Genomic DNA, 21,498 nt, shown 5'->3' on the forward strand with positions numbered 1-21,498 from the left:
CATAAGGAAAAAAAATATACAAGCTTTCTCTACGTCTTTTTTTTTTATAAATATTTTAAGAATAAAACCAAATAGTTTCTGTTGGCCTTTGATAATTTTATTGGATCAGCAACAATTTTTTTGTGTTTCAACTAAGATAGCTAAAATTCTAACACTTATAAATAAAAATTACACTCCATTTTAGCACAAATGTTAACACAAATTAACAGCACAGTGCCATGAAGAAATGAAAAATACACAGCTTATTTTGGTGGGGAAATGGTCCTGGAAATAATGTAATGCCAAGTTTCTGATCATTTAACATATCACTCACCTCCTTCTTCATCTGATGTTATGAACCACTTTATTTATTTATTTATTTATTTATTTATTTATTTAAGACAGAGTTTCACTCTTGTTGCCCAGGCTGGAGTGCAATGGCATGATCTCGGCTCACTGCAACCTCCACCTCCCAGGTTCAAGCGTGAAGTTATGAATCACTTTAATTCTTCTTAACAACCCACAAAATTTTAAGTGAAAACTAGTAAGACTTCATGGACACAGATAGAAACTCATAATTTATAAAACATGCTGGTATAAACGCATGCCTCCAAAGGTTATAGATTGAGAGAGAGGTCAGTATCTTGGAGCTATGACTTTGATTGTTGTAAAAAGAAGCACTACATATTCATGTTATACACTAAAAGTAAACCTACAAGGAAGCCAATTTGGTTTATGTACTTAAAACCCCTATTCTTCATATTATTTTAAATACAACATTTTCTGATGTTGCTGAACTTTCTATTTTACCCTTTCAGTTTTAGTAAGAGAAAAACAGTATGATAAAGATTTTTACTTCTGGAATTTGACTTTAAACAAAAAAAAGGGAGAGTAACACAAAAATAATCAGTATGTCACTTTATAAGTTTAATTATTCTTATCTGAAAACTGGTAGAATTAGTATTGTCAGGACCACAGTTTTGTGTTTCCTTCCATTTCCCATTCTTTGTTGGAGGCAAATTACGATGCTATTTTTTATTTAGAAAATTCATCTTGGCCCAGGTGAGAACACAGAGAAGTTGAAGACTTGCCTTCTGTTAACACTTAGATTACTTAAAAGCAACAAGCTTGTTTGATCATAATAAAATGTTTTAACAAAGCTACTGGTGCAAAGGGTGAGAAGGTGGCTTAAATCCACATTCTAAAACACATTATAACTGAAATACACATTATATAAAAAACATTATAACTGAAATATACAGAAATCACTCCAATATATTATCCTACTGACTCATTCCTTCTGTTTATTACTGTATTGACACATTGGAGTTCTGTATTTCCAGCTAGTCTTTCTACGGTACAAATGGTTCCACACTACCAAAGAGAAAAGAAAAGCTCACTGAGCTTTAACCCTGAGAGAACTGAGAGAAAATACTCTGTGCTGGTATCTCACAGGATATACCTGGAAAAGAAAACTCATTTCATTTGTTCCATCTCTAGTACAATCTCTACAAGGCAAAATGGAAAACTCACTTTAAGTGTGTGGGTTACTAATATTTCTTCCTAACTTCACAGGAAGTTTGTCACCTTTCCTTGCAGGATACTGACTGTAAACCTGCAGAATACTACAAGATACCCTACTTGAAAAGGCCACTTGAGCTTTGCAGGGATGCCAAATGTTGATTTTGTGACTGCTTTATATAAAAAGACCATGAAACGAGAAAACAAGTTTATCCTATCAATGGGAACTAGAGTTTTCTAATACTACCTCAAGAAAAGCAAAGGTATTATTCTTCTCTCTAAGGCTTACAGTCCAAAGGAAAGTGACTTCAGGTAGCTCAGTCAACCTTTATTTCTCAACGAAAAGGACAATTTTCAGTATAATGTGATCTGCTCCTCCTTTCCACAATCAGAAGACTCCAGATCCAACTGGAAGATCAACATAGAGAGAAGTGAAATGAGTTTTCTTGAACAGTTTTTGAAGCTATGAACCAAACATCTCATGACCCAGACACTGAATTAGGAGGATGAATGAGCATAAAAGTGATAGGTTTTTTATGTATATCTGCCACAGAGTTTACTTATGTATAAACTGTGTAAATAGAATATACTAAAGAACCCTCAAGGAAACTAATTCTTATGGTTAGGAACTCATATCCTCTACAGGTTAAGATTTTCTGGATCCTTAATAGATCTCTTGCTATATATAATGTAATAGAAACATCTTTTAAAAATATAAATAGGGAAAAATGTATTTCCTCTAAGAAGCAAAGGTACTGAAAATATTACTGCTGTCCACAGCTGAATGAGGAGAAGAGGGTGTGGAGAAGATTGGGTGACAGATAAGAGTACACACTATCAAAGGAAAAGGCTGACCTACTAACATAGTCCAATAATGTCTTTTCAAAAAAGTTATAACTTGGCTATCTAAAAAGAGAACATCAGATGAATGTTGATTTATACTAGGTACTAATAATCATCAAATTTTCAATACTATAAACTTTCAATAGAAAAGAGTTTAGGGGCAATATCTATCTAAGGCCATTTATTTCACTCATTAAATAAGTCCTCTTGGAGGTTCTTTTCAACTCTATACTTCTAAAACCTACAGACTTCATCTACCCTGAACTCTTACAACCATTACTCTGCATTATTTGCTATTATTCAAAAGGGAAGCATGAGAAAAACAAAATCTATCATATGGATTTTTTTCTCAATTTAAGTTCTATGCTTCCAATTAAGCATGGCCTAAGTAAAAATTTACTTCATTATTTTTATTTGAAGATTTTTACTCAAGCACAAGGTTCTATAAGCACACGATGCTTTATTTAAAATTACTGTCATGTTGAAAAATGACTGTCAAAGGTAGAATAATCCAGTATGAGAGTCTATGCTCCTGTAGAGAAAATGGAATATTATAACATGCTAAATATTATTAAATGTGTCCAACCACAGCATGATCTATGTGTGGATTATAAAATTGATCAGACTCATGCTCTCTAATCAGATGCCAAATTATCACACAAAGTTGTTAGACCAACAAACTCTCTCCAGATAACACTGTTTGCAAGCCTCATTCCAGCTATCTAGACCAGAAAAAGTTAGTACCATACTTTAGTCACATTTATGACTTTAAGATCAGACTTTTAATTTAGCCTGCTATCAACTTACTCTTGCTGGAGGTTGACAGAAGTAGGAGTGATACATAAACTGTAATCACTACGAGCCATTAGAAACAAAGAATCACCCAGAGCTGAATCTTACTAGTGGACTCAGAAGGCTTCCTCGGTCTATTAGTAAAATTAAGGAAAGATGTTCCCTAAATGCCTTGTTGTAACAACACAACAAACTAGTCTTTGATGGGTTGACATTTCTACAGCTCCATTACCTTCCTCTTTACTTCTGGAAAGTTAACAAAAAATTTTGTGCAAGAAAGGGTCTCTTAAAATTGGGAGACTAAGAAAAGTGGACGGATCGGCCTACACTTCCTATCTCCTTCCTTAAATGACTCCTTTTTCCTCAAAAGCCATTGAAACTGAAATGGCAGATCCATTAAGAGTAAGGCTTATGGCTATCAATCTTTTGCAAATGACTTAATCAGAAGATTCCAGAGTGCTTCCCCAGTAGAACATTTTCTCCCTGTCCACTCTAGTTTGACTGATGCTCTATCTGTTATAGACACAGCCAAAGTTACAGAAACAGATGAAATTTAGAATGTAATACAAGCCATGTCAACATGTGAAAGAAATAAAGTGTCATGTAAAAAAAAAAAATAGAAGGAAAAAAAATCATTGTGCCCCACTTAGTTTAGAAAGGGTATTCAGTCACATTTACTGTGCTAGAAAGCCTCAATCCCTGTTCCCAAATTCCATATTTAAAGTAACTGAAACCTCAGCTTCTAACCTTGGAAACTTCCAACCAGAGGAAATAAAAACAAATTCATGATGTTGATCCCACAAAGCTGCAAAGCAATCTTGGTTACTTTTCACCCTCTTGACATTCAAGACATCAGAAACAATCTCTGGTGCCCCTCTCCTTATACCTGTCATGTTGCCACAAGAAAGCATTGAGACAATGATTAAAACTATAAACATACATCTGTAACATTTCTTTCTAAACTATTCTAGCACTTCAAAGACTGAAGCCTATTACTTAATTTTATATGGAGAAATGTATACATACTAAATAGTGAAAAACATAGGACCCTATCTAGTGCCACAAATGGAAGAAGCAATACCCTCTTCTGGCTATAATGAGTTATTTGGTGAAACACTGAATGTAAAGAGGGATACTACATTTGAAATTATCTTTGTAAACAGAGAACTCTGACTCTAGAAGACCATTCTAGAAGTCATGTTCTGACCAAATAGCATGACCTTGGTTTAAAGAAACCTAAAGGAATCAGTAAAGAACAAATTTTAAGTAGAATTTAATCTGTACCTAATCTAATTTCACTTGTGTACAACAGTCAACTCTGAGACAGTATTGGAGGTAAAAGTTGACTATGATCACTTTCATAGTTCTTGCCTCTGTTCTTTAACTTGGCCTTCCCAATACTTGCAGTCTACTATTACAAGACTACTCTCCTGGTTTTGATTACCTTCTGATAAGGATTGTATCACTTTTGCGAAGTCATTCTTACAGACTCTCAATCTCTTTCCCACTCTCTCATCTTAAAACTTGTATGCTTTTGATTTAAAAAATTCTCTCACTCAAAGAGGAGTTGACTGAATGGCAAAAATAATACACACACATGCATTTATGATATGATATGGAACATATGAAATGGATTGTGAAAGTAGGGGAAGAATAAACTTTATTGGCCCACAGAAGGGATGAGGGAATGAGAAGGGCTAGGGATAAGAATGAATAAAAGTGGAAAAACTAAAACAGAATGATTTAAAATGTGCAAATACACTTTGCAACCTCCACCATTCAATTTAGGGATTGATATGTATGTACAGTGAGATCCATGTAGGCTAAAGTGAGTTTCAATTTGCAGTTGATGCTACTTATACCAGTTCTATCATTAGTAAGTCACCATTTAATTCTGCCAAAATCAGACAAGGATCTTTCTGGTTAGTGCAAACAAGGTTTTCCATCCTGGGCTGCAGTCTGACCCGCCAGTGCTCAGTAGGCATGCTTGTGATGAATTCGCACACTTTCCAGTTCCCCACCTCCAATGGCGGCCAGGGTCTCCAGCCTGTTTAAGCGCTCCAGGCTTCTTCCAAGAACTTCTTCTAGCCGACTGCGTAACACCTGAGCCCCTTCCAGTTCCACCTGCAGAGTTCGGTCTCTCTCAGCGCTGATTAAACATGCCACACGGAAGGAAAATGGATTAGCCATCAACTGTAGTGAGTCCACATTTGTTTCCAAAGAACCATCAATACCACTTTGAGCCACACGACTTTGTAAAGTAATTGTTCTCCAGGACACAATAAATGAATGTAGTCTTTGTGTGGCATTTGTGTTCACTGTTGATAGATTAGTAAGGACTGTTCCTTTTTTTAAAAGCTTGCCCCTTATGCTAGATTCTGGGCCAATTTCACATAAAATTATAGCTCCTAAGACTTATCTCACACCCCTATGGCCCAAACAAGAGAAATTTCATTATTTGACTAAAAGCTTTTGTTTCTGAAAAACTAAAACCCAGGACAAACTAAATATAAACTGGAGCAAGACTGAGCCAAGTAGAACCATTACTGAAGATATTTGTTTTCTCATTTGTTACCAAACTTGACGGTGGGATGGTGTGCTGAAAAGGAATCTGGTTCATAAAAACTAAAGCTCCAGAGGTTCTTTAAAAAGTAACACAATCAACTGGTCCTATCATACCTTTCCTCTGCCTTCATTTTCCTGGTAGAAAGAAAACATTTTTAAAGCCCAACAATAAATTACAAGAAACTGAATAGCAAAAATAATAATAATAATAATAATAATAATAATTGAAAAAGAGTAAAAGGGGCTATTAGGGAAGGCAAAATGAGAAAAAAAAAAATGAAGAGAATAGAAAATGATCCAGAGAGGTATCACATATGTGACCAAAAATCAAGAGGTAGAAGAAAAATATATTCATCATGATAGCTATCGGTGGTCCCAGGATGATATTAGCCATCCCAATTAATATATTTTCTTCGATGATATTAAATGAATATCAGTGCCCATTATAGCCTTACTCTTCCCCCCCGCCATCTTTTTTTTTTTTTGAGACAGAGTCTCGCTCTGTCGCCCAGGATGGAGTGCAGTGGCGCGATCTCGGCTCACTGCAATCTCTGCCTCCCAGGTTCAAGTGATTCTCCTGCCTCAGCCTCCCGAGTAGCTGGGACTACAGGCGCGCGCTACCTCACCCAGCTAATTTTTGTATTTTTAGTAGAGACAGGGTATAGCCTTACGCTTATAATAGAAAAGCCTTTAACAGGACATGGATCACAGAAAAAAAATGAACATACATTGAGTGCTTACTATATGCAAGGCATTGTTTTAGACACCAAAGCTGTCTTCTTATTTAATCTCTGCAATAGCTGTGTGAAACAGGCGCTATTCCCAACTTAAGATTTTGACACTGAAGCTCAGAGCAATCCATAAAACAAATGACAAAGTGGGTAGCCCGGTAATTGTCCCTGTTTTTTCTCCCCTCTTCAGTATCATAAGCGTCGGCACTTAATGAAGAATAAAAGGCATAAAAAGAATAGTAAAAGAAATAAAAATTTCAATGAAGAATAAAAGAAAAAACAGCCACTCTCTTACCTCTCTGGATGGGCATGGAACTTCACCAGACTGCTATAGAGCTGTCTCTCTGCTTGTAAGGCCTCATTGAGCCGACTCCGTTCATCTACTAGTCCTTCTAGCATCAGCAGCAACTGAGAAGAGAAGACAGAAGAAGCAATACGCAAATGGCACAGTGAGACATGAAGCCACAGTTAATCCTGAGAAACAAGAAAATGCATTAGCATGTACTATGACTTAAAAAGCCCACTATCTTAGTACTTAAGCTTTTGATACTATTTTATAGTTTTCAAATCAATGTCATATTATCTTTTTTTATCTTTAAAACCTGTAAGGTGGAATTCAAACATGGGAGCAAAAAAGAAGAAAAAGGAGAGAGAAGCTAGAAGCACAGGAAAGCAGCTAAGAGAAAGGAGTAAGAGGGAAACAGGACAGGCAAGAGGGAAATGTATATAACAGGACTTACTAGTATTCTTCATTCATTCAATTAATATTTACTGAGCACCTTCTATGGGACAGACTCTGTTCTAGGTTCTAGGGGAAAGCTTACTATCTAGTGGAGGAAAAAGACATTCATTAATCATAGATGTGTGTCATTGTGACTGTAATAAGTGCTATAAAGATAATGAGCTACGATAATGTATAACCTACAGAGTTGTTTAAGGTACAGTTAAAAGCCAGAATGCAGTGGGGTGAGTAGTTAGTGAGACAGATGATAATGGAGACGGGGAGTACAGGCAAGTAAGTCTTTTGGAAAAGTCTGGCATTGAAGAAAGGTTAAATGGGGCTGTAGCTACAAAGAAATTTGGGGCAATGCAGGGGTTTCTTTCTCTTTTTTTAACTGGGAGAGATTTGAACATGGTTAAATGCAGATAAAAGAGAAAGATTCAGTTGAGGGAGAGGACTTATGTATGAGTGTGAGGGATAACTATTGGTATGTGTCCAAAAGAACCGCTACTCTTTTCAGAACTACAAATGTCAGAAAGGGGCATCTATAGCTGCTACCGACCAAAGTAGGAAATTTTAGAGCACAGTTTCTCTATGAAATACCATCAACTAACCCTCCACAAATAATTGAGATTGACAGCTTTACCATGGTTTATTTCACAGTAGAAAAATAAGGTTTGAGCCGGGCGTGGTGGTGTGCACCTGCAGCTCCAGCTACTCAGGAGGCTGAGGCAGGAAGATTCCTTGAGCCCCAGTGTTTGAGGCTGCAGTGAGCTGTGATCATACCACTGCACTCGAGCCTGGGTGACACAGTGAGGCCCTGTCTCAATGTGGTGACTCATGCCTGTATGTAATTCCAGCACTTTGAGGGGCTGAGGATGGATCACTTGCAGTCAGGAGTTCAAGACTAGCCTGACCAACATGGTGAAACTCCATCTCTACTAAAAAAAAAAGGAGAGAATACAAAAAAATGTAAATAAATAAATAAGGTTTATATTCCAATAACTTACCTGTTGTCTTCGGTTTCCTGAAATTTCTTGACCCTGAGATTCTACTGAAGCAATTTTTTCCCGAAGAAGTAAGACTTCCTGGGTCAGGCGTTCCATAGCTGGTATGTCTTCAGGATCAACCAGTTGCATTTGCAGGTCCTAGAAGTCAAAAAATAAATGTGGATGTGAAAATAGTAATAAAAGGATTATTCAGCAGAGGAGCACGGGAACAAATGTTCTTGAAATATTCTGCCTATACTTTCAAGTGGGATATGGATAATCACTGGCCAAGGGATTCGATGTGTGCAAATATTGTCTGAAGAGGCCCTACAGGTATTCTGAGCTGTGAACATTTCCAGTGGTCTTTAAAAAGTTTTGAAAGACCTTTATGAGATCTTCTTTAATCTGTATGTTCCTGGACAGAGACTCCATATCAGCAGCCTGCACCTGCAGCTCTTCTTCTTGCACAGCCATCATGGACTGTAGAGCAGAAAGTTCCATCTGTGAAAAGAGGAAACAGTATCTGCCATGTTTACATTTTAACACTGAGGCAAATGCTTTTGCATATCATATCACTATCAGCCAGTAATGGAAAAGAAAACGAGAACATGAATAGGGCTCTACAGCATCAAACCAATAATCCATGCAGTATAGTAACAAAGGATGTTTTATGGGAAGATGTCACAGTTGTTCTTAATGATGTCTTCCACTTTAGCTGGCACTATGCAACACATCAAATTTGTTTAACAAGCTTATTATGATACTGAAAAAGAATGGTCACCATTAGCAGAAGCAAGAAGAGATGAAGTTTTTATGTAAGCATTTCACATAACAGATGAAAAAATGATAGCATTAGGATATCTCCATTTTGCAACCCTTAATGAATTAATGGATAAGGCATCAAACAGCAACAGCTGCTAACATCATGAGCGATCACCAAACAGTACATGACTCCTAATGGAAGAACATGCCACCACTTGTGAAGAAATACTGCCAAAAGCTGGGACTACATGCCCTAAACTTACAGTGTTCTCACCAGAAAATGACAAGTACTTGGTTATGACAAAGTTCATTAAAAATCATAATAGGCCAGGCGTGGTAGCTCACACCTGTAATCCCAGCACTTTGGGAGGCTGAGGTGGGCGGATCACGAGGTCAGGAGTTCGAGACCAGCCTGACCAACATGGTGAAACCCATCTCTACTAAAAATACAAAAATTAGCCGGGCATGGTGGTGTGTGCCTGTAATCCCAGCTACTCAGGAGGCTGAGGCAGGAGAATCGCTTGAACCCGGGAGGCGGAGGTTGCAGTGAGCCGAGATCACGCCATTGCACTCCAGCCTGGCAACAGAGCAAGACTCCGTCTCAAAAAAAAAAAAAAATCATGATAACAACCATAGCTGCTAACATTTACTATGCCCTGGGCTCTCTAATAAATGCTTTGTATAGATTTAATCCTTTTAACAAACCTAGTGATCTGGCTCCTGCCTACTTTCCCTACTTTAATATCTGCCATTTTACTCTTCACTCACGACTCTGTAGGCACACTAGACTTTTTCTGTTCTAGGAACACCAGACTTTCTCTTGACTTGGCCTTTACAACTACTACTCCCTTTGCCTGTAATATCTTTCCCAGGGCTGCCTCCTTTTCATCCTTAGGTCCCAGCTTACGTGTCATCTGCTCAGAGAAGCCTTCTTTGGCCACCCTATTTCAGATGGTCTCCATCCATGTTGCTTTCTATCATTTCCCTCATATCACTTACTATACTCTATAATTATAATGTTTATTTATTTATTGTCTGTATCTCCCCAGTAGAAATTAACTACATAGAACCAGAGACCTTACTGATTTCATTCACTACCTCATCCCCAGCACTAGACCAAGCTTAGGGAAGGTCCCTATATAGCTAATGAAAGAATGAGTGAATCCTCACAACAGTCCTATGAGATAACTACGCTTTTATTTATACATAAGGTGACTTCTTCTACTCTTCAACTTACAGACAAAGTGATTGAGTCTGAGAGAAATTAAGGAACTTGTTCAAAAATCACAGGGCTGGCTAGTAAGTGGTAAATCCAGAACGTGAACTCAGGGAAGCTGACTCAGAGCCACTAGGCTATAATGTCTTTCCTGTAGATACCAAATATCCATACAGTCTTTATGGTAAGGACAAGTTATTTTAAATAAACCCTTTAAAGGAATTTAGCAATAGCTAAATGTCACCCACTCAAAATACCCATTCATAGGCATTACAATTTCATGATCCTGAAAACAGGACAGAACCAAAAAGTAACATTACTCTGGATTTGATAAATGTGAGAAAAACAGGAAGAGGATGTGGAAACTAAAATATTTGACATGAATAATCAGATAACGGCTGAGGTAGAACCACAAAAAGGAAGGGAGACTAAGGGATTTTTAAACTGGTATTTCTTAAATGCCACACATTCTCATATCCTGAAAACTAATTGAGTCATAAAACATGAGTCTGTTTGTAAGCAGAAATATGGTAATGAAATCAAAAGATAAAATGTGGTAATTCCACCACAAATAGAAACACAGGTTTTATATTACAGATCTAGCTATGGCAAAAGGTAAAAAAAACTAAGAGCTATTTGGACTAGCTAGCTAAACTGAATTTAGGAAGCCATGACATTGACTGATCTTCTAAAAGAGATGCCAACATAGTAACAAACAAGCTTTTAGTTTGTCTGTAACTCTGCGCTGTGGTCCTAGTATTTCTTCAACATCATAGTTGAATACGCGACTAGCTGTGGAGGAAAGGCAGGGGGAAGAGAATCTCTAAGGCTGAAAGGCCTCTTCTAAAAAAATTGATGAGAACTCTACGCTAGAGAGAGTTAAAGCATAAGGTGGGAAAAATGTGCTCTAGGAAATGAATCTTCTTAGGAAGTAAGTGAAGTCACAAAAGGCTTGAGTTTGAATCATAGCTCTAGCATTTATTAGTTACATGACTATTCTCCACTCCCATTTTAAAAGAGAAATCAGTGTTTCAGCTTCTTCGTCTGTAATAATTGGGCCGACACCACTTACTTTGTGTAGAGTTGTGAGCAGTAGTGCTAATTTAAATACCTAGCACAGTACATTGCACACGAATACTTGATAAACACTGATTATACTCAAATTTCTCGTTTAATGTTTCTAAAACTAATTTCACGGGTCTAATGTCATAACTCTAAGCAGCAATCACACAACGCTTCCTTTTTTCACCAGTGCTTTACAATTATTATTACTATTGTTGTTGTTGTTATTATTATTATCTTGGAGGCAGAGTTTTGCTCTTGTTGCCCAGGCTGGAGTGTGATGGCACGATCTCATCTCGCTGCAACCTCTGCCTCCCGGGTTCAAGTGATTCTCCTCCCTGAGGCTCCCGAGTAGCTGGGATTACAGGCGCCCGCCACTACACCCAGCTAATTTTTGTATTTTTAGTAAAGACAGGGTTTCATCATATTGGCCAGGCTGGTCTCAAACTCTTGTTCGAGCAGATCAAGTGATCCGCCCACCTCGGCCTTCCAAAGTGCTGTGATTACAGGCATGAGCCACTGCACCCGGCCTTTACAATTATTTTATTCCAGTTAGCAATGGTGAGAGAGGGTTACGTTTTTCCAGCACTTAGTAAGTTTTAATGGTCCCAATCTAAAAACAGGAGCATCTTTTTGAGATAATGTATACATAAAATAACTTATATTTTTCTCCAAAAAGAAAAAAGTCATACCTGGCATTTGGACTCAGATATTATACATGGAGAATTATATGCTTTTAAATATAAACTATTTTGAAAGAAAAAAATAATAGGGATTTTGGAATTAAGACTTAACTAGAAAACTCACCTGACTTTCTCTTTCTTTTTTAGCCATGAGTTCAAGTTCCTCTTTGGCATTACTCAGTTCTTTTTCCAGCCCTGCAACTGTGTCCAAGTCTCCTAAAATGAAAATATAGTGCTAGTTTTAATTGCTATTAACATAATGCGGTACCTGCTGCCTCCTTTGAGTAATTTACAGAGGACACATTCCAATAATAAGAAAAAAGAAAACATACACACAGGTTGTTCTTTGTAGCATTATTTATAATAGCAAAATACTGCAATCATCCTAGATGCTATAAAGAAAAGATTGAATAAACTATAGTATATTCACAGATGGCACTATATACTGATGTAAAAAAAGAATAAGGATGATCTTTATGAATTTATATGGAGTGATTTTGAGATTTTAAGAATATGCTAAGTAAAAGCAAGCTATGTGCTTAAGAATACATCTAAAGTAGTAGGTTTTCTATTAGGAAAAAGGGGAAATAAGAATGTACATATATACATCACATATACACAGATGATTCATTTGCTTATTTTTGCAAAAAGATATACAGGAAGAATAATCCAGAAATGAAACTGATTACCTGCAGGAGATGAGTGGAAACAGGAGAGAAGGAATAGGGAAATATGGGACATCTAAGTATATAATTTTATATACTAGAGTTTTGAACTGTGTAAATGTTTAATTTTTAATGTGTAAGCTTGACAATGAATGGGAGAGAAAAGGTCTAAAATTGAATACTAATATAAATAAATAAATCTATATAGCAAATAGATAAAACCATCCAGAAGATAATAAAAAAATTAATCCAAACAATTTTTGAACTCACTACTCTAACTGAACACTGTCAGTGCAAAATATCCTAAGGATAAAAAGAATTACAAAAAAAATCTTAAACATTGCTTAATACATTTATTGTTGATGGTGGTATTTATGTAACAATTCTGAAAATACTTTTGCATATTATAGTATTCTGCAACTGTGTAAATATTTTGAAATACATTGATGCTATAAGTAACCAGGACTCTCAAGGAGATACAAATATGAAATGAGGTGAAAAAAGAACCTATATTGTTAAATTGGAATTACGAAATCAGTATCAAATCTTCATATGTATACAAATACACACATACATACTTAAAAATATTCATTGCTAGCTCTGTTCTCTTAAAAGGGCCTAGAAGCGGCTGGGCACAGTGGCTCACGCCTGTAATCTCAGCACTTTGGGAGGCCAAGGAGGGCGGATCACGAGGTCAGGAGATCGAGACCATCCTGGCTAACACGGTGAAACCCCGTCTCTACTAAGATACAAAAAAATTAGCTGGGTGTGGTGGCTGGCGCCTGTAGTCCCAGCAACTCAGGAGGTGAGTAGAGATCCTGCCACTGCACTCCCGCCTGGGCGACAGAGCGAGATTCCGTCTCAAAAAAAAAAAAAAAAAATGGTCCTAGAAGCAAAAGGCATTCATGTAGCAATGAACACATCTTGTGTCCAGATCATAGTTTCTGAATGCCATTACCCACCAAAAGGAACCAGGGAGCTCTTTAGGATAATGGCTGATTCTGGGACTGAGGCAGGTAAAGTAAAAGGTAATCACAGACCATCTTATTGTGCCAGAAACTATGAAACTATGCTAAAAACCAAAAAAACTGACGGGGATATGGCAAATGGTCAGAGAAACAGCTTGATGGGGCCCCCACTGACCAAATATGGGTTAATTTGAGCATTAAAGGAAATAATGACCAAAATCAATAATGATTTTTAAAACTCCATATTGATAAAAACAAATGGGGTATAGAGATAGGGAAAGGACAGCTCTTCTTTATTAATAATACCCACAAATAAGCAAAGAAGAAGTTTTACAAACAGAAAATCATAATTTTTTTTTTTTGAGACTGAGTCTTGCTCTGTCGTCCAGGCTGGAGTGCAATGGGGCAATCTCTCCGCTTTCCAGGTTCAAGCGATTCTCTTGCCTCAGCCTCCTGAGTAGCTGCAATTATACACATGCACCACCAAGCCCGACTAATTTTTGTATTTTTAGTAGAGACAGGGTTTCCCCATGTTGGCCAGGCTGGTCTCAAACTTCTGAGCTCAAGTGATCTGTCCGCCTCGGCCTCCCAAAGTGCTGGGATTAAAGGCATGAGCCACCGCGCCCAACCCTGAAAATCACTATTTTTAAACTACCAATGTAGTTTAAAACCAATGTAGCTGGTTCAGGCAAGGCTCAAATGATACTAAAACCACTGAATGAATGATTGTTGGAAAACAGAACTGTCAACACCTCAAATTCAGCCAGCAGATCACTTATATACTAACGGGGAAATAAACCTTTTACAATGGAGAGATTTGGCAGCGACAACCTTAACCAAATGACTAAATTTAATATCACCAAGGATGATACAAACTGATTATCACACACTGATGTGATGCACTAAAAAAGATGTCATCCAGGCCAGGCGCGGTGGCTCACGCTTGTAATCCCAGCTTTAGGAGGCCGAGGTAGCTGGATCACTTGGGGCTAGGAGTTCCAGACCAGCCTGGCCAACATGCCAAAACCCTGTCTCTAAGAAAAAATACAAAAAAACTAGCCATGCATGGTGGCGCATGCCTGCAGTCCCAGCTACTTGGAAGGCTGAGGCGGGAAGATCGCTTGAACCCGGGAGGCAGCAGGCAGGCAGGCAGGAAGGAAGTACAGAAGGAAAGAAAGATAGATGTCATCCATATGGTATTCCTGCCAAAAATGTTTAACTCGAATCTAACCATGAGGAAACAATCACAGCTAAATTGAGGAATATTAGCGGGCCTGGACTCTTCAAAATGCCAATCTCACTAAAGAAAAAAAAAGCTAGACAATTGTTCTAGATTAGAGACTAAGAGACATGACAACTAAGCACAATGCATAACCCCTGGGTTGGGGGAAACCAAAGTAGCTACACAGAACATTAATGGGACAACAGGAACTCTGAATGTGGACTGTATATTAGATACTAAGCCTATATCAATGTTAAATTTCTGAGTGTGATAATTATATTGTAGCTATGTAGGAGAATGCCCTTGTTCTTAGGCAATACTTACTGGAGTATTCAGGAATAAAGTGTCATGATTTCTGTAAGAAATTCTCCAATGGTTCAGAAAATACATTAAAACTACATATGTGTGTGTAATAGAAAAAAGGCAAATGTGGCAGAATGTTAATAACTGGTAAGTCTGAATAAAAACGTATATGAGGCCGGGCACAGTGGCCAGGCACAGTGGCCTGTAATCCCAGCACTTTGGGAGGCCGAGGCAGGTGGATCACGAGGTCAGGAGATCGAGACCACAGTGAAACCCCGTCTCTACTAAAAATACAAAAAAAATTAGCCGGGCGCGGTGGCAGGCACCTGTAGTCCCAGCTACTCAGGAGGCTGAGGCAGGAGAATGGCGTGAACCCGGGAGGCGGAGCTTGCGGTGAGCCAAGATTGCACCACTGCACTCCAGCCTGGGCAACAGGGCAAGACTCCGTCAAAAAAAAAAAAAAAAAAAAAAAAAGTATATGAGTATTCACTATACTATTTTTGCCACTTTTCTGTAGGTTTGAAATCTCAAAAATAAAAAACTTTAGGGAAAAGTACACTCTTAAAAAAAGGCAAATAAAAAATAAATAAAACAAATCCAACATTATTTTACTCTTTGATTAGTATAAAGTTTTCCTACTAGAGAATGACTACTTGTAAGACTTTTCTAAACCATCCCCTGAATGGGGCTAGGCTTGGCAAATAACTCAATGTACACTGCCTACCCTTCCTAATGGTTTAATGTAGGTGATGTCAAGTTACAGTGAGTGGCCCCAGACTTGAAAGATACCCAGAAAAAGGTGTCAGCTCATGGCCCTGCTGTGCAGGATTGGAACCACTAACTCCTGCATTTCTGAATCCCTGCAAAGCTATCTGAAAAGGAAAGTAAGGATAGAATTTCTCTGGGCCGAATTGTGAACCCAGAGCAATAACCTCAACTCAACATAAGGTAAGGACAGTTCTTCAGCCTTTCAGAGGAATTCCAAACTTATTTGTTCCATTAAGGTAGGAAGAGAAAAGAGTCTTGGCCAAACCTATAATACAGAGATTACTACAAGAAAAAACAAGAGAAAAACAAAGTCCCTTAATGAAATGAAATTTGATACTTACCTAAAGTGGATCTGGGTATGCTGACATCCTCTTTAGCAGTCAATGAAGTGCTATCATCTCTGGAAGGTATCTGCATTGAACCCTAAAAAATTGCAGAAGTCAGGGGACTTAAGAAGATGCAGGAACTATGATCACAATGACAGTACTGAGAATATTCTCAGAATTTGTTATTAAAATTATCAAACTTACACCTCAAATGTAAAAAGGAAATGGAATAAGCATGAATTATGGAAGTCTATAGTTCTTACTTGATCAGTCTGTTCTCCAAGACGGCCATTGGGGGTAACTTCAGCTTGTTGGTTAGAGATGGGTCCTTGGGACATCAGGGAGTCTCTCCCTCCTAAATATTGACGCAGGGCCTGTAATTCTGAATTTCTTTCCATTAAGGCTTGCACCATCTTCTCTGCAGCAGCCTATTAAGAGGAAATCACAAATAACATTAGAAAGATATTCTAGTAAAACAAGTTTTTTGTTCTGGTATTATTTCTTCAAAGTCAACCATTTGTAAAAAACAAACAAACAACAACGACAACAACAAAAAACAGTGGGTCCTTAGGAAATAGTTTCCTTGCTTTCAATTTACAGGGAAAAACAGAGTTAAGTGAATGGAAAGAAAGTCTCATAGGCAGAATATTGGGAAAAAAAACTGAATTTAACACATCTGTAACAGATAAGAGAATCTGAAGTAGGTTCTGCTAGAACTATCAGGCTAAGGTGTTAAGATTCTGGTTTGAATTAGTATAACAAATGTCTTTATTCTAGGATAGTTGCTTCTTAAGGCTGGATTCCTTTTCACTCAAACATTTGTGTGGTTTGCTCCCTTCAGGTCTTTGCCAAATGTCACCTTATCAGGTTGGTCTTGCCTGCATATCCTATCCAAAACAGCAATCTTGCTGGCCAAAGTATAAGATGAATATGTTTTGGGGATCCAATGACAGCATGGTGACTTTAGTTAATAATACTATATTATTTACTTGAAATTTGCTAAAAGAGTATATCTTAAGTGTCTTCACCATACACGCATAAAATGTGTAGTGACGGATGTGTTAATTTGATTGTGGCAATCACTTCAAAATGTATATGTATATCAACATATCATGTTGTACACCTTGAATATATACAATATTTGTCAATTATACCTCAATAAAGCTGGGAAAAATTGTTTTTTAAAACCCAGCAATCTCTTCTCTATCTCCAACACTTCTTACTGTGCTTAATTTTTTTTCAATGCGCTTACCATTATCTAATCTATCTCTCTCTCTGCTTCCCCTACATGGAATGTAAGTTTCCTAAAGGCAACTTGGTGCTGAATCTCAAGCACCCAGTACAGTGTCTGGCACATAGTAGGCACTCACTACATATTTACTGAATGAATCAATTACACACATAAACATGTTTATCAGACCACATGATTAGGAGAATCTCAACCTCAAAATCACCCAACTCAGCTTGTTTCATTTCAAATCCCAGTTTTCTAAGACAGATGACAAAATAAGGGAAAGATCTAGAACACTTTTAACTATTAATGCCCAGGAAGTCTGCATTTAAACAGAAAATCTGGAAATAATAAATTGATATTAAAATTACTGAGGGTCTAAGATGATGAATCATAACACCAACTGTCTCTGAGGAAAAGTACTATTGTTTTAAGGCAGAAGCTGAGTTCTTGTCACAATTTCTAAGGGAAATATGAAAAAAAACTTCCATTTTTCAATAAGAAAAATTTGGGCTCTTTGGAGATTTGAATATAACTATTTTAGAGGTATCAGAATATTATTAAAGTACCTTAATAAAAATATCTGTGAAAACTGTGGGGAAAAAAACATAATAAATAACATACAAGATATATACTGTGCTCTATCTGCCTTGGCACTCCTTTACTCGTGGGATTTTAAGAGTTTTTAGCAGTGCTCCTCCAATGCAGTCCATGAACCTGCAGCATCACTATCACCTGGAAACTCGTTAGAAAGGCAAATTCTTAAGTCCCACCTATACCTCTTAATTTCTTTCTCTGGAGTTGAGCTCCACAATCTACGTCTTTAAAAAGCTATTCAGCTGATTTCTTTTGCACGTAAATTTAGAGAAGCAGATCTAGAAGAATACACCATTAATCTTCTTGAGTTGAAAAATCTCCTGTAATTTCCATCATCTCCATTATTCTATTACCAGCAGTGCATAATTTTTTTTCTGAGGTATAATAAAGACCAATTCTCCCAAATCACAAAGAAGTTAAAAAGAAAGCTCAAAGATCCTAGCCTCTTGCCAAAGACTTAAATAATTTAGAATAATTTTGTTAGGTCTATTTTAGAAACAATTTCTGAAGCACACAGCAGGACCTTTCTAGAAAGATGTGTATTTACTTCAGTGGGCCTAACAATTAGAACAGTGGAGTATAATCCTTTCACAACATAAGGAAACGTAAGAAAATATTATAGGGTCAAATAAGATAGGCAAAGAAGAGTCTATTTTCCTCTAAAAACTGACTAGGGGGATTCTGAGCTACTGGTATCTGAAATGCAGCACAAGTCAACTAAGAGTTTTTAGCCTTGAGGAGAAAACACATAGAAATGAGGAAAAATTAACAATTTACTTATGGGCAGGGCATGGTGGCTCACTCCTGTAATCACAGCACTTTGGGAGGCCAAGATGGGTGGATCACTTGAGGCCAGGAATTGTAAGCCAGCCTGGCCAACATGGTGAAACCCCATCTCTTTTAAAAATACAAAACTTAGCAGGCATGGTGGTGCATGCCTGTAATCCCAGCTACTTGGGAGGCTGAGGCACAAGAATTGCTTGAACCCAGGAGGCAGAGGTTGCAGTGAGCCGAGATCGCACCACTGCACTCCAGCTGGGTGACAGAGGGAGATGCCATCTCAAAAAAAAAAAAAAAAAAATTTACTTCTTAAATATTGTGAAATTAATATACCCTGTACTATTATGAGATTGTTTATTCTCACCATGACCTCTGAAAAACGCAATCTTTTTTCCCTCTTAACTCAGATTTTACAAAAACTAAGAGTAAACACGTTGAGTGTAAGTTTTCCCATACCTTGACTAGAAATGCAAAATATCACTCAAGTCTTAACAATTTAGAATCAAAATCGAAACACTCACAACCCCTACTCCTTTCTCTCAAAATTATCAGATTATTAAGGAAAAGAAAATGTATGGGATGAAGTTAATGGATACACGTATTGTTTAGGCACCCTTCCAAATGTAAAGTTTTCAAGAAATGTTCCATACTTCGATGATTAATGTAAAACTGTGGTCTAAGGCCAGGCGCAGCAGCTCACACCTATGATCCCAGCACTTTGGGAAGCCAAGGCAGGATGATTGCTTGAGCCCAGGAGTTTGAGAACAGCCTGCACAACACAGCAAGACCCCCACCTCTAAATAAGTAAGTAAATAAATAAAACTGTGGTCTAGGTAATAAATAGAAGGAAAGAAACTAACAGAGTTGACTGTAAAATATATAAATATACACACATCTGTAGTCTGCAAATGCTTCCTATTTGCAGACTATAAATGCACTACATGATACTTTTCTGATCTGTGCATTAATCCTTACTTGGCTTTCCTGCTCCCTGGTGCTCATAGACTGAAGCAGGCCTTGAATCTCCATTTCATGTTCCACCATTTGTTTGTTTCGATCACTTAGAAGGTCCTGCAGCATCCTTTCCTTTCGCTGTAGACGTTGGCACAGCTCCTCTGCTATCTCACTCTGCCCTGGTCCAAGTTTGCAGAGCAATGTTGCACTAAGATCCTAATGCAGAAAGGACACTGTAAGTTTCTGGAGGAAAGAACTGCCTCTACTAAATATCAAAGGGCTTATAAGAATCTATCATGGAAGAAGGAGGTGCGAGATTCTTGAGAATAAGTATCACGTTTTACTCATTTTTGTTTTACCAGATCTAGCACAGGCCTGCAACACAGAAGTCTCTAAATACATGTCCCAGGAATGAATACAAACTATACAGAAAACTATCTCTGGTGGCCACTTACATACATATTGTCTTCTGAAATAAGTCTTTTTCCTATTTGTTCAGGGCATGTAACAATTAATGTTAAATGAGGATAAATGGACACTCAGTTCATTTATTTGTTTTCTCCCTAGTGTAACTTTATAGGGGGAAGCATAAAACGATCAGCTGAAAGGCATACTAAACACTATATTTGCTATCATAGCGATGGTTTCTATTTCTGTACTAACCAACGGCACACAGTGGAGGAAACAGAGGAGCTATACTGCCTAGGTTGATACTGGATCTGCTACTTATTAGCTATGTTAGCTTGGACAAGTTACTTAGCTTCAGAAGTCTGTTTCCTCCTCTATAAAAAGGGATAATAGAAAGTGCGTCACGGACTTGTGAGGATTCAATGAGTTAATATCCATTAGGATCTTAAAACAGTACCTCACCCAGCATGAACACTATAACTAACAAAGGTTAGCTATCATGTTAAAGATGCAATTTTTGGGTCTCATTAATTCTCACGTAACTTCTTTGAGAAAGTTAATTGCCAACTTAAGTTTCTAGATGTGGGAAAAAAAAAATCCCAGTGAAAGTCAATGACTTGCCCAGGCACAGAATGAAATTAAAGACTTGGGTCACAGGCCTCCTGATCTGAAGAGTCCTAATCCAAGGCTGAGATTACATAATCACTGAACCAACTGCCTTTAAGTTAACTGAAGTCTTGCCTCCACTTCTTTGTTCCTATCATGAAGAGATGTCTGTAACTGCTGAATGATACTCTCTTGTTCCTTCTGCCAATGGCTAAATTTGGTTTCCATTTCTTCTTTCAGCCACTGGAGGTTTTGACAGGTAGTAGATAACTGTTCCACTTCCAGGCCTTTGGCCCTCAGTAGACTCTCCATACTCTACAGCCATAAAGAGAGCAATCATCAGTTAAAACGATTACCCCATACTCCTCAGGATAAACAAGAAATTAGATCCACTTTTAAATAATCTCCCATCAATTTTTTTTATTTGCAGATGAGAACATTGATCTAACAATGCCATACTAATCTATTTTTTTGGTTTTTAGAAACTTTTATCTAGTTTGTGGAAAGATTAAATATAGAATACATGATAAAGTGAAGTATTTTGGAGGAAGTGTCCTATGCTATAAAGGATTTCTCGAAAAAGTGGCAGATAGATACATAAGCTCTAAAATAAATATGCAAAAAAGTCCACAGTAAATATAGATAAACAAGTGTTCTAATTATGGCAATTCATGGACATGTAGATAATATTAATGTAGAAGACACAATTTAATAGTTGCACCCTGGTAATGCTTCAGTAAAAGTAAGAGAGAGAGAGAAGAGTGTGTGTATATGTATACTTATGTATGAATAAGAATTGGAAATAA

General features: G+C 37.4%; 2 protein-coding genes across 32 annotated transcripts in view; one reads left to right on the forward strand and one right to left on the reverse strand.

The window, feature by feature from the left end:
- The window catches only part of LOC116468019 (putative neuroblastoma breakpoint family member 7), a 901,770-nt gene that overhangs the window by 352,954 nt on the left and 527,318 nt on the right, over positions 1–21,498 (forward strand). The gene's annotated exons all lie outside the window — the stretch shown is intronic.
- The window catches only part of LOC116467993 (myomegalin), a 230,303-nt gene that overhangs the window by 46,462 nt on the left and 162,343 nt on the right, over positions 1–21,498 (reverse strand). For all 31 annotated transcript variants that reach the window (XM_058439380.1, XM_032151590.2, XM_058439381.1 and 28 more), the window contains 9 exons: positions 20,828–21,007; positions 19,700–19,894; positions 16,380–16,544; positions 16,132–16,213; positions 11,989–12,080; positions 8,526–8,642; positions 8,163–8,300; positions 6,727–6,839; positions 5,157–5,284 (listed from right to left, as the gene is read on the reverse strand). In XM_058439380.1, the coding sequence (XP_058295363.1) occupies positions 5,157–5,284; positions 6,727–6,839; positions 8,163–8,300; positions 8,526–8,642; positions 11,989–12,080; positions 16,132–16,213; positions 16,380–16,544; positions 19,700–19,894; positions 20,828–21,007 (1,210 nt within the window). The remainder of the gene's footprint in view (positions 1–5,156; positions 5,285–6,726; positions 6,840–8,162; positions 8,301–8,525; positions 8,643–11,988; positions 12,081–16,131; positions 16,214–16,379; positions 16,545–19,699; positions 19,895–20,827; positions 21,008–21,498) is intronic.

Source organism: Hylobates moloch, unplaced genomic scaffold (assembly GCF_009828535.3).
Source record: "Hylobates moloch isolate HMO894 unplaced genomic scaffold, HMol_V3 SCAFFOLD_5, whole genome shotgun sequence".
NCBI classification, from domain to species: Eukaryota; Metazoa; Chordata; class Mammalia; order Primates; family Hylobatidae; genus Hylobates; species Hylobates moloch.